This window comes from Ornithorhynchus anatinus, chromosome 20, assembly GCF_004115215.2.
Source record: "Ornithorhynchus anatinus isolate Pmale09 chromosome 20, mOrnAna1.pri.v4, whole genome shotgun sequence".
Classification (NCBI taxonomy): Eukaryota; Metazoa; Chordata; class Mammalia; order Monotremata; family Ornithorhynchidae; genus Ornithorhynchus; species Ornithorhynchus anatinus.
The window spans coordinates 20,003,787-20,017,909 of record NC_041747.1 but is presented as its reverse complement, the minus strand read 5'-3'; the positions used below and the strand labels follow the sequence as shown (position 1 = coordinate 20,017,909).

General features: G+C 42.0%; 1 protein-coding gene across 7 annotated transcripts in view; it reads left to right on the top strand.

Moving 5' to 3' along the window:
* GRIA4 (glutamate ionotropic receptor AMPA type subunit 4) overlaps nucleotides 1–14,123 on the top strand; it is a 244,609-nt gene that overhangs the window by 84,778 nt on the left and 145,708 nt on the right. For all 7 annotated transcript variants that reach the window (XM_029047881.2, XM_029047882.2, XM_029047884.2 and 4 more), the window contains exon 3: nucleotides 10,105–10,344. In XM_029047881.2, coding sequence (XP_028903714.1) covers nucleotides 10,105–10,344 — 240 coding nt within the window. The remainder of the gene's footprint in view (nucleotides 1–10,104; nucleotides 10,345–14,123) is intronic.

Here is a 14,123-nt window from a genome sequence, read left to right as displayed (position 1 = left end):
AGTCTTCTGTTAAATACAAATCTGTGTCTCCTAGTCTGTCTGTAATATGAAGGCAAAGCAAGTTACATTGGCAATAGGAAGATCCCTTCAAAGTAGATTCCTTTTGTTATTTTCCTGAAATTAAATGTATTCTTTTAATAATTTTCAAATGTGATTAGAGCGACTAATCTAGCAAAACATTTTCTGTTACACTTTCTAAGATTCAAAGACAGCTTTTGTCTTTTACAATTGAGAGTGAGGGGTATGGGCATTATCCACCGCATAAGAGAACTCTGCCTATTCTTCTTGGAGTTTTTTGGATAAAATCTTTTTCTTTTTTTAATCACACTACTCCCATTCTAATATGCCTTGGGTCCCTAGTGCGGGAATGTAGCATTTTCTATTTACCAAATCATTTTCAATTGTTCCAAATCAGCTTTAGTCGCTATTTCTGTTTAATTCATGAAGAAACTGAAAGGTGGAAAGGTCACGTGCTTTCCTTCATTTTCTTACTTCAGAACTCCCTTCAACCGCTTCATGTGATGAGTTCAGCATTTTTAAGAACTGTATGACCTTCAAGCATCCAAGTTTAATGGGAACTCAAATTTCATCAAAATAATAATGAACGTTATTTTCTAAGTGCCAAACTGGAGACTGTAAGTTCATTGTGTGTACCAAATCTGTTATACTGTACTCTCCCAAGCGCTTAGAACAGTGCTCTGCACAAAGTAAGTGCTCAATAAGTAGGACTTACTGATTGCTTACTGTATGCCAGGCACTGTCATATTCACTGGGGAAGACTCGAGATAAACAAATGGGAAATATTACCTGCCCCACTCAGGGCTCACAATCTATGAAGGAGGATGAAAAGGTAGTTCATACTCATTTTACAGATGAGGAAACTGAAGCACAGAGAAGTTAAGTAACTTGTCCAAGGCCACACAGCAGGCAAGGGGAGAGGGCAGAAGTAGAACCCAAGTTTCCTGGTTCCCAGTCTAATGCTCTTTCCACTGGTCTTCAAGTGAAAGATTTTTCCCTGGACAGGGAAAACCTATATCTTCCATTCTGTCATCTTCACGCCAATGAAGAATATCTTTCTACCCCTTTCGATTTATTTTTTTACGCATATACAAAGAGCTTGCTTGACTGGGAGGTTGAAGGACTTTGGAAGTGTGAAGTCCAGCCATGGAGAGATTGAAGCTGTTGGCGAGACCTGTAAGACCTGCTCACCCCCAACCACAACTATGTGTGTCTATTTGTTTTGTTGCCTGTCTACTTGTTTTGTTTTTCTGTCTGTCTCTCCCTTTTAGACTGTGAGCCCTTTGCTAGGCAGGTATTGTCTCTATCTGTTGTTGAATTGTCCATTCCAAGCACTTAGTACAGTGCTCTGCACACAGTAAGCGCTCAATAAATACGACTGAATGAATGAATGGTGGCCAAAGTACTTTTGCTTCATATTCTTGTAGCATTCTCCACAATAGCCTCAAGATGGATGCCAAATATATCAAGCTGAGTCATAGCTGAGGAAGAAAAAGCTGTCGCACAAATTATTTACACACTGGAGACCTTTCAGAAATCATTTCTAGTATAAAAATGATCCAAATCGGAGTAAATGTCCTATAACTCCCCAAATGCTTTGGTTTATTCAGACTCCAGTAAAAATTCAGACTTGAAGAAGGGCATTACCTCATTAGGCAATTATTGAGGTATCTGATGGAATTAATGGGCTTCTCTAAATTCCAAATCCAGCCCTACTCAGTGTCTCTGTTCCTGGGAAAAATCAGGCTCGCTACAGTCCACTGCAAACTCACTAACGTTTGAAGCAGCGTGGCTTAGTGGCAAGAGCACGGGCTTGGGAGTCAGAGGACATGGGTTCTGATCCTGGCTCTGCCGCTTGTCTGCTGTGTGGCCTTGGGCAAGTCACTTCACTTCTCTGTGCCTCAGTTACCTCATCTGTAAAATGGGGATTACGACCGTGAGCCCCATGTGGGACAACCTGGTTACCTCGTAGAACCTCAGCCGCTTAAAATAATAATAATAATATCGGTATTTGTTAAGCGCTTACTATCTGCAGAGCACTGTTCTAAGCGCTGGGGTAGATACAGGGTAATCAGGTTGTCCCACGTGAGGCTCACAGTTAAAACAGTGCTTGGCACATAGTAAGTGCTTAACAAATACCATTATTCCTATTACTGTTATAAACGCATAAGTGCTAGAGTTAGTTGACGTATTTAATATTTAAACATCTAACATGCTGGGAAATCCATGGGGGAAGTCTTACTGAAAGAAGTGGAATTTTAGGAGGGCTTTAAATATAGAAAGAGCTGTGCTCTGTCTTACGTAGGGAGGGAGGGAGTTCCAAGCCAGGAAAACAGAATGAGGAAGGTATGAAGGTGGGAGAGACAAGAGAGATGTTGAGTTAGAAGGTGGGCCTGGGAGAATCAAAGACAGTGAGTTTAGTAAGTTAGGGAACAGCAAACTAGAAAGATAACAGTGGGGAAGTTGGTGGAGAGCCTTGAAGCTGATTGTGAAAAGTTTTTGCTGGATGTGGAAACCCAAAAAGCTGCTGTTGGGTTTGAGGAGAGGAGAGCTTCCTTTGAAGCTTTTATGAGCCATATGTTCCCATTAAGTTAGCTTGACTCAAGAAAGGAATGGGCAAATGAGCCTGTATATTTTTATCGAAATTTCAATTAGCTTAATTAAGAATTGAAATGGCTCTTTATCAGAGCTGCAATAAAACGGGGATGGCTGTGAGCACTCCTGGGAGCTTATGGAATGCATCTGCACCTCGTCATGATCTCTGATGTCGCATCCGGCAGCGACATCTAAGTCAGCCGGGGCTAAAGCACCTAACTGTAATACGATTTAAAGGGAAATATTTTAGAGCGATTTGAATGTTGGCACATCACTTATAGTGATCATCTCCAGTTACTTTAATTAATCTAGCTAGCCACCTCACGAAGGTCTAAGAAGGTCTAAGCTTCTGGATATGAATAAAGTACAGTGATGCCTTTAGGGGTTGAGTTAGTAAATTCTGTTATAGTCAGCAACCGACTGAGACGTTTTCCAATCCTGGACAGGAGGCACTGAGCGTTATTTCTATCAAGTCAGATTTTTGAAGTGAAATTGGAGAAGCATTGTTGCTTAGTGAATAATAATAATGTTGGTATTTGTTAAGCGCTTACTATGTGCCGAGCACTGTTCTAAGCGCTGGGGTAGACACAGGGGAATCAGGTTGTCCCACGTGGGGCTCACAGTCTTAATTCCCATTTTACAGATGAGGGAACTGAGGCACCGAGAAGTTAAGTGACTTGCCCAAAGTCACACAGCTGGCAAGTGGCAGAGCCGGGGTTTGAACCCATGACCTCTGACTCCAAAGCCCGTGCTCTTTCCAGTGAGCCACGAATAGAGCACTGGCCTGGGAGTCAGAAGGACCTGGGTTCTAATATCAGCTTTGCCACTTGTCTGCTGTGTGACCTTTGGCCAATCACCTAACTTCTCTGTAAAAAATCTGCAAAATGGGGATTAAGACCGTGAGCCCCATGTGGGACACGGACTGCGTCCAACCCGATTAGTTTGTATCGACCCCAAGACCCCAAGCATAGTGCAGATTGAAAATATGAAACCTCTAAACACACATATAAATGTAGCCACATGAGTATGTACATATTATAGGCAGGAGCCTAATGCAAAACGTACAAATACCATTTCATTCCATCATATTTTTTGAGCGCTTACGGCGTGCAGAGAACTGTACCGAGCGCTTGAGAGAGTATAATTCTGTGTAGCCTTTCCTTACCTAAAATTTTGTCCCAACACAAATATACGTTGCAGCAAAACCTGCGGAAAGCAGCACGGGCTGCATATCCATGGTTCAACAATCTTGCCTAAAATCATTTACTGGGATTTTAACTATATATTGGGCTATTTAGATTTTGATAGGAGCGTATTGATAATGGAATCTATTTCATACTGATAGCAGAGAAATAACTGTAAATGTATTAGATGTACTAATATTTGAAAATTTACATCTCTCTCTTACAAGAAGCAAGCGATACTTTTTGCATTTATTTCAAGTAACTCATCCAAACTGTTCATTTAGTGATATCTGCAAGAATTTTACTGGATAATTCAATTAATAGTAACCAACAATAACAAATAGAAGAAGCATGCTGCAGTCGATAGAGCTTGGGCCTAAGAGTCAGAAGATCAGAAGCTCCACCTCTTGTCTGATGTATGACCTTGGTCATGTCACCTCACTTCTCTGTGCCTCAGTGACCTCATGTGTAAAATGGGGATTGGGGCCGTGAGCCCCACGTGGGACAGGGACTGTGTCCAACTCTATTTCCTTGAATCCGCCCCTTCGCTTAGTACAGTGCCTGGCACACAGAGAGCTCTTAACAAGTTTGGTAGCTTACATTTATGTTCTCTTGCCTTATGCTCAGAGATGTCTACAACCCATGGCCACATCTCTCCCAGAACGCCCCGCTCTCCATCTGCAATCATTCTGGTAGTGTATCCGTAGAGTTTTCTTGGTAAAAATACAGAAGTGGTTTACCATTGCCTTCTACCTTGCATTCATATACATATCTGTAATTTATTTTAATGTTTGTCTCACCATCTAGTTTGTAAACGCTTCGTGGGTAGGGAATGTGTCCACCTCATAAAGGCTTCCGTACCCACGTGGATCTTCCCGATGATCCTTCCACTGTCCACCTCCTCTCACTCGTCTCCCCCATTGACTTTCTGCTCCACCCCACCTCACAAACTCCTCAACCTCGGCACATACGATCTTATAATATCTAGTAACCATACAGTATCTATCCTCACCAATGCTGAAATTCCTTTATTAGACCACAGTCTCCTCCCCTTGTTCTCCTTCCCACACACCCACCTCCCACAAATCTGCCCGTTTCCCCCTCAGAGACCTCCGTGCTTTTAACCCCCTCCGATATTCTTCAGCCCATCCTCTCACATTCAGTCTCCATACGCAAACTGCCATCTCTTGACGTGTGAATCGATGCCTTCAACACTACCCCGTCCACTGAACTCAACTCTCTTGCCCTCCTTCTCTCCCTCGATCTCGTATCGCTAACCTGCCACCCTGGATCACCTCCACAGTCTGCTTCCTCCGCTCCTGTGCCCGAGAGGCAGAGCGCTGTTGGCAGAAATCCAGACATCTCTCTGACCTTGTCCCCATTAACTTCATTCTTATCTGCTTCAATTCAGCCCTCTCCACTGCCTGACAACAATACTTCTTCTTCTTAATTCACTCCCATACCCACTGACCCCACCAGCTATTTCAGACATTTAACTCCTTCCTCAAACCTCATTTCCTCCCAAACCCAGCATTTCTTTCCCCTAATGACCTGGCCACATACTTCATCAACAAAATTGGAACCATCGGTGCAAGTGATCACCCTAAAAACTCCTCCTCCTCCAGGTTCAGCTCTGGGTCCCCTTCTATTCTCCATCTACACCCACTCCCTTAGAGAACTCATTCTCTCCCATGGCTTCAACTACCAACTCCTTGCAGATGATTCCCAAATCTACATCTCCAACCCTCCTCTCTCCTTTCCTGCAATCTTGCATTTCCACTTCGCATTTCTAATCTCTTCATTTTAAAAAGGACATGGAGAAAATGGAAAGAAGCAAGAGAAAGGCAGCAAAAATGATCAAAGTGTTGGAAAAGAGTTCTCATGAGATACTCTTAAAGAAATTGGAACTATTAGTCTGGGGGGGTAGACTAAAAGATGGCTGGTACATATAAAGATGTTTTGGGGAAGAGGCTGCTTTCCGGTCGTTTTTCCAGGTCGAAAGAGGATCGAGCAAGAGGAAATAGATGAATTGAAACAGGAGAGAATTTCCCTGGATGCCTTGAATGTCAGGGAGATTAGCAATTCACCTCCCTGGCAAAGGAACGGATCAGATCATTTCTCAAGATGTGTTCCAGCTCAATTATTTTTTGATCCTATCATCGTGCCACCTGCTACTTACAGCTCCCGAAAATGACGGCAGTGTAGACGTCCAATTCGGTAAAAAATCACCCAAATATAATTCAAGGAGGGCTCTTGTCAGCCACAGAGATATTACAGTATTTAGTATTTTTAAAAGCAATAAAGCTATTTCATCGTTATCTCATTAGTCTAGACGTATATCATTGTTTTTTTTTTTAAAAAAAACCCTAATTGTGATGTTCCAGTTTAGAGAATATTTAGAAATTTGGGGGCATTTCTTCAGTCTCTGCGTATTATGCTTAAGGTGATATTGGAGTTATTTTGATATGGCCCATTCAGCAACTGTCGCGTTACTCATTTGATGAAATGGAGAAGTCGAATTTGAGGAGAAAGGCACTATACAAAGACTGTATTATTAAAATAACAGCAATAGTGAGAAAAATTGAATAAAATCCTCAGATACAAAATAAAGCCTCCATGAAAACAAGCTTGGAACTGGGAATCAGAGGACTTGAGTTCTCATAATGATTATTTTGGTTATGAATTGATATCTTTGGTATTACTGATAAACCAAACTGGACACGTTTCTGCCTTGGGCACACATGATTTCAGTTTGGTAAAATCCAACACACAGATAAGGGATATTTTCATACTAGCCCACTGATCATTAAAGAGTTGATGCTTTCCTACAGTCACTGCCTTTAAAGAAATCACTTCCTGCTCTCTCTCAGCAGTTTGTTTTTACCTCTTTCTATTATTTATGTGAAGTCTTGATGTTAAATGTTTGTTTATGCGTGCATATTTGTTATCCACTTTTGTTATGCAGCTCCTAGAATTTGTTGACATTACTGAGGTGGTGGCTCTTTTTTTCCCCACACAGTAGAACTCCCAAGTGGTTTTTGTTAGGGTTGTTTCAGGCCTTATTCTGAGTCTTGTTAATTGAGTAAAAAAGAGGAGAAATCCTAGTGGAGGATTAATTAAATCTGAATTTAAAACTATGCCAACCCTCTAGCCCCGAAACCCCAAGAGATCATTTATTCCAGAGATGCTCAGACACGCAAACATGCACAGCCCTAATCCTGTTTTCACAACATGCAGCTATATAAAGTCTCACACAGAAATGCCCACCCACCCATTTATGTACCCAAACACACTTTCACAGAGAACACTTCTCACATAGACAAACTCCCACAGAAGATGCTCCCACAGTAAATCCATATAGACCCTCACACAGATTCAAAAGGAAGATTTACCATTTGAAACCTTACTTTCAAAAGTAAGTTTCAAATGTAAGAAAAGCATTTTACTGTATATGAGAATATTATACTTTGTGGTTTCTACATTTTTGTTAACTTTCACCTCGCTTGGACTAATGGGATCCTTCTAAAATATCTGACTTTCTCAAGTCCAGCTGCTATGGTATTATGAAGAGGTGTTCACAGGGTGAATTTAATCCATTCCTCAAAAATAATCAGACCAAAAAATCTCCAAGTCCAGCTTCTTTAAGCTGAAAAATTTAACAGAAAGTTGGGCTACATTTGCATAAGAATTTTGCTTTTAAATGAAAGACAAAATGACTGGTTTCTTCATGATGGGAGTGATGGGTGGCATCAATCCACGAGGAATATATTTGGGGGATTTAAAAATATATAGTGTTCTATTTTTTTCAACCAGCAAATCATAAAATATTGATATCTTACATTTAGATTTCTATTTACGAGAGCAAATAGAAGGTAATCCAGGGCTTCCATCTGTGTTATTAATATTTTAACATTTGACTGCCAGAACACAGCTCTGTGCTTGGTGCATGTAAAATGACCCCTGGCTGCAGATTCTGACCTAAATTAAGGGACTAAAAAAGAGGTAAATAAGTTCAGTGCAAAGGCTCAAATGATTCAACTAGAAATAAAGGCAGGAAAAATAGACCGAAAGCCCTCTAGTCTGTAAGCTCCTTGTGGGCAGGGAACGTGTCTACCAGTTTATACTGTACTCTCCCAAATGCTTAGTACAGCGCTCTACACATAGTAAGCACTTAATAAATACGACTGACCGATTATCAACTCTGCTGTGTGGTACTTTCCCCAGCATTTCATGCAGTGCTCTGCACACAGTAAGCGTTCATAAATGCCATCGACTGACTGATTGATTGATTGGAAGCTAGTGAAGGCAGGGAATTTGTCTAGAGGATATTTACAGAGCCTATTAAGGGGCTATGCTCATCTTAGCTGCTCAGTAAATACTTCCTAATGACGATGACTTTAGAAGTATTTATTTTGGTAGACCAAGCCTTCGGAAGTGAAACGAGAATGTTGAAGCTTTGAAATGGCAGGATTCCTCAGGCTGTCTGTGTTTGTAGATTCGGTATTTCATGCAGTCTAAATTATGTATCCTGTCTCTAAGTAGAAACGTTACTCAGTTCTCCTGTTCTCCCTCCTATTTAGACTGTGAGTCCCATACAGGACGAGGACTCTGTCCAACCTAATTAATCTGTATCTTCCCGAGCATTTAGAACAGTGTTTGGCATGCAGGAAGTACTTAACAAATAACATAAAAAATAAATCAGGCTTATGGGAATTTGTATATAAGTACTCTGGGGATATGTGGGCATGTATGTATGGGGGGCCGCAGGGGGGACCCTAATTGCTTGGAGGTGAAACTAAGTGCACGAACAAGGCATCAGGGAAGGAAAATAGGGAGGGATTGAGTCCAGGAAGGCTTCCTGGAGGAGATAGGCTCCTTGTGGGCAGGGAACACATTTACCGACTCTTTTATATTGTACTCTCCCAAGCGTTTGGTACAGAGCTCTGCACAAAGTACTCAATAAATACAAATGATCAATGATACAAATGATACAATCATTGAATGATTGATATGATTTCAGTAGGGCTTTGAAGGTGGGGAGAGGGCTGATCTGTCACACCCAGAGAAAGATGGTCCAGTCAGGGTGGAGGACATGAGCGAAGAGTCAAACGAGGGGGAGTTGGGAATGAGGGACAGTGAGTTGGTGAACAACAGAGGAGTGAAGTGTGAAGGCTGCCTGTAGTGGGAAAGAAAAGAGGTTAAGTAAAAAAGAGAGAGATGATTGAGGGCCCTGAATCCGAAGTTGAGGAGTTTCTCCGGGACTGGATACTTGCAATAAATACTCTTAATGCTGGCAATCAATACTATTATGGCTGTTAATGCTAAACGGATCTTTGGGAGCTGTTGTTGTTTTCATTTATGGTCGTGGTCACATAACCACCAGTGACAACAGCTTCAGTGCAACAATCAGACCGCAGATTTCACCTACTGTTGGCCCAGGTTCGGACTGATGGAAGGGAAAATAAGTGAAGAGCAGGAAGACCTAACAAGCAATAGGTCACGATAGCTAAAATGAGAATATGAGTTTTCAAAGTTTACCTACGGAAAAGCAGCGTGGCTTAGTGGATAGAAAATGGGCCTGGAAGTCAGAAGGACCTGGGTTTTAATCACAACTCCACCACATTTCTGCCGTGTGACCTTGGGCAAGTCACTTCACTTCCCTGGGCCTTGGTTTCCTCATCTGTAAAATGGGGGTAAGAGTGTAATAATAATAATAATATTGGTATTTGTTAAGCGCTTACTATGTACAGAGCCCTGTTCTAAGCGCTGGGGTAGATACAGGGTAATCAGGTTGTCCCACGTGAGGCTCACAGTCTCCTAGCCGAGGCACAGAGAAGTTAAGTGACTTGCCCACAGTCACACAGCTGACAAGTGGCAGAGCTGGAATTCGTCCCGTGTAGGACCGAGATTGTGTTCAACCTGATTAATCTGTATCTACCCCAGAGCACAGAACACAGTACCATAATTATTATTACCTATGACTACCCCAGGAGACAGTATGTTCATTGCGGGCAGGTAATTTGGACCTATTCATTGATGGTTGACAATATAACCTGTTGATGGTTATATTGTGCTTATATTGCACCTTAGTATAGTGCTGCACAGAGTAAGCGCTCAATAAATATGACCACATGAATGTGTTTTTGCTTTGATCTGTCAGTTTACCTTTAATTTTTGATGGCATTACAACCAGCCCAGGATGCCGACTTTCTCAGACTTCATAAGACAGAGTGTGGTATTTCTTAGTGGAATAACGACTTTGCGAAATGGGCTAATTACGGGATTGTCTTCTTCTCCTCTGTTTCAGTCTGCTCCCAGTATTCTCGAGGAGTTTTTGCCATTTTTGGATTATACGATAAGAGGTCGGTCCACACCCTGACCTCGTTTTGCAGCGCCTTGCACATCTCCCTCATCACGCCGAGCTTCCCCACCGAAGGGGAGAGTCAATTCGTGCTGCAGTTGAGACCCTCTCTCCGAGGAGCGCTCCTGAGCCTGTTGGATCACTACGAATGGAACCGCTTCGTCTTTCTGTACGACACGGACAGGGGTAAGCAGAGTCCCACTTTCTTCATCCGCGGAATTCAAATGAGTTACCTGATTAGATTTTAGGAACCCTCTGCATGTGGGATGATTGCTCCAAGAGTTTCGAAGCCAAAAGCATTCATTAGCTGATGGAAATATTCTTTTTACTTCACCCTCTGGGGGTGATCTTTAAGCAGCGAGCATCGAATTCACGACCCAATTCCTCTGAACGAATCAGGCTGTGGAATTTCCGCCTCTCGAAAGGAGCTCTGAAAATATTTCTATTTACTCTTTGGGTTACTTTTTCAGCCAGTCGCTTAAATACCATGCTTCCGGCAAAAGCACAGTGGAATCATTCGCTTCCCATCCTGAAACATCTTCAGAAATAGCCAGGATTGAGTGGGAACTTGGGCTAGCAGCAAATCTGGGCTATGAAAGCAGCATGAGGGAAAGGGAAAGGTCATGGTAATGACAAAAGAGATTATTTGTTGTTAAGGCTGCCATTCTCATTATATCTTTAGTTTGCAGGTGTCAAGGATTAGGAAGTAATCCCACTATCTAGACAGTGTTGCAATACCTAGGTGAAAGACAAGGGAATGTTGGCATGGTAGAGAGATAAGAGGTCTAGTGTTAAAAATCATTTGCTTGATTATTTTCTTTCAAAAGTTAATGCGGCCCTAACGTTTTAACACTTTGTTCAAATTCCCTTTTAAACCAAGCTTTAGTAGTAAAACCTTTGTCTTCATTTTTTTTTTTAATTTGCCACAGGATCGCATAGGCCTAAAATTGGTCCAAATGAACCTATTTTTCCCTAGTTTTACTCCTTGGTCTGTGAAATCTGAAATGAACCTGTTTGAACTTTTGCAAACTTAAAGGGAAGCTAGCCTGATCAGATGATAACTTTGAGGAACAGAAAGAATTAAGTGAAAATGAGTGTTTTTCAGTGAAAATCTACCACGTGAACAAGTCTACTTCTAGACTGTAAGCTCATTGTGGGCAGGGAAGTTCAGTTTGTTTTTGTGTTTTACTTTCCCAAGCGCTTAGTACACAGTAAGTGCTCAATAAATATAATTGAATTGAACAATCGCTGACAGCTACGAGATGGATTAATGTGGGGAGAAACAGGCCATTTTGGGGTCTGGTCCTTGTTTCTTTTTTATGATATACTTATTAAGTGCTTACTAAGTGCCAGGTACTTACTGCTGGGGTAGCTACAAACTAATCGGGTTGGACACAGTCCACGTCCCACACGGGACTCGCAGTCTAAATTCCCGCTGTACAGATGAAGGAACTGAGGCACAGAGAAGTGAAGCGACTTGCCCAAGGTCACACAGCAGACAAGTGGCGGAGCGGGGATTAAAACGCAGGTCCTCCTGACCCCGGGGCCTGGGCTCTTTCCATGAGGCCACAGAAGGCCTCTTCTAGCCCCAAACCTCCCTCTACCTGCTGAAGGGAAGCGGAGAATATAAGAGAGATCATTGATTTCTATGGAAATGAAGGGCAATATCCACCAGACTGTGGCTGACAGTATAGAATGCAGCTGTCTGAAAGGTAGGAACAGTCAAACACACAGGATGTGTTAAACGTATAGATGCTGGTCACGGTTTATAATGTATTTTAAAGACTTGCTTTCATCAGACACGCACCTATAACGAAATATGAATCTTACGCCAGGGCCGGGGACCGTATGAATGACCTCCCGCATGTTGCACCGGTATTTTGGGTGGAGCGTCCTCTGAGGCGACTCTATAAGGTAGCTTAGTTTCCATGGCCTCTCTAGTCTTTGTCTCCTCTGAGCACTTCTTCAAGCGTTCAGGGTTATGTTGAATTTTGTATGAGCCCATGTTGCCTACTCAGACTCTAATGGAAATCATTTAACTCTCTTCAAATTAATCGCTGAACAGGTAGCACGGAGGATAAATTTCTATCAGGTCCGTTTAAAACATATCCAAACATTGACTTAGATTCAAGAGGCCCTTTATATATTGCGATTCTTTAAAAGTCACAGAGAGAGACCAACAAAACACCTTGGAGAGCAAAATAAAGGAAATTTCATGTAAGAAATTTTGAAGTTTTATAGTTCCAGAATAAACTACTAAATCGTATCAATTATGTAGCAGCATACAGCAAAAACAGAGCATTTATGCATCTGTTGGTAATTTGAATGCTTAAAGAATTCATTCATTCACTTGTATATATTGAGCACTCATTGTGTGCAGAGCACTGTACTAAGCACTTGGGAGAGTACATTACAACAATAAACAGTCACGTTCCCTGCCCCCAACTAGTCTAGAGAGGTGGAGACAGACATCAATACAAATAAATAAAATAAAATGTCAGCTATGTGCATAAATACTGGGGGCTGGGAGATGGGAAGAGCAACGGGAGCAAGTCAGGGTGAAGCAGAAGGAAGTGGGAGATGAGGAAAAGGGAGGCTTAATCCGGGAAGGCCTCTTGGAGGAGATGGGCCTTTAATAAGGCTTTGAAGGGGGGCAGAGTAATTGTCTGTCGGATTTGAGGAGAGAGGTTGGTCTAGGCCAGAGGTAGGACGAGGGTTAGAGGTCGGCGGCGAGAAAATAACAATGAATGACACACAATGACAGTGACATTAAAACATGTTTGTATCTGAGCACGTCATCATCAGTGGTATTTATTGAGCACTTACTGAGCATTTGATTGCGCAAAATAAAGTGCAATACCAGTGTTTCACTGATTGAGAAGACTGTGCAGAGCATTGTATTAAGCACTTGGGAGAGTATAATACAACAAGGTTGGTAAACACATTCCCTGTCCACAGCGAGCTTACGGTCCGGAGCAGATGGTGCTTGCTTTCCTTGTTTCTTTCCCCTTTCCTTATTTGATTATACCTGTTGTTCTGAAATAAAATATGACTGTGATATAAAGATTCTGGGCTGGAAGCATTTTCTGACTCCAGATTACAGATCTCTTGATCCATCACCAAGCCTGGCAGGATAGAATAGTTTGAACAGATCCGTTTCTTCCAATAAGACCCTTGACACTCCTCTGAAGTTCTTTAGGCCAGATGGCGTCCGTGTACCACCTGAGGCGCACAGTCAAAGTAGGAGGGAAAACAGGTATTTAATCCCCATTTTACAGTTGAGGAAACTGAGGCAGAGAGAAGGTAAGTGATTTGCCCAAGATCACATAGCAAGCAACGGTCAGAGCCAGGATTAAAATTCAGGTCCTCTGCGTCCCAGGCCCACGCTATTTCCACTAGGGTACGCTGCTTTGGGCGTTCTGGGAGAGACGTGTTTGCGGCGTCGCTGTGGGTCGGAGATGACTCGAAGGCATAAAACAAGACAAGGCATGCTGCTTCAAAGTTGATTGCTTCCCCCTCCCTATAATTTATTCTTGTCTTGTCTCCCTTGCTAGATTGAAAACTCTTTGAGGGCAGGGATCATCCTGTTAATTGATGATAATAATAATAATAATGCCATTTGTTAAAGGCTTACTATGTGCCCAATCCCATACTAAGTGCCGGGATAGATACAAGATAATCAGGTCCCACATAAACATAATGATGGTATTTGTTAAATGCTTACTATGTGCCAAGCACTGTTCTAAGCGCTCACAGTCTAAATAGGAGGGAGTGTTGCAGTGTAGAGTACAATTAACTCTATTATCCTCTCCCAAGCACTTAATACTCAAATAAATATTATTTGATTCAATCTCAGTTTCCTCTTTTCTTATTCAAGCTTTTTCTTACTCCTACCACTGCTTCCTCCATCTCTCTAAGGTTACCAAACATTAATAACCTCTGTTTCATCTAGTTTGCTTGGTTCC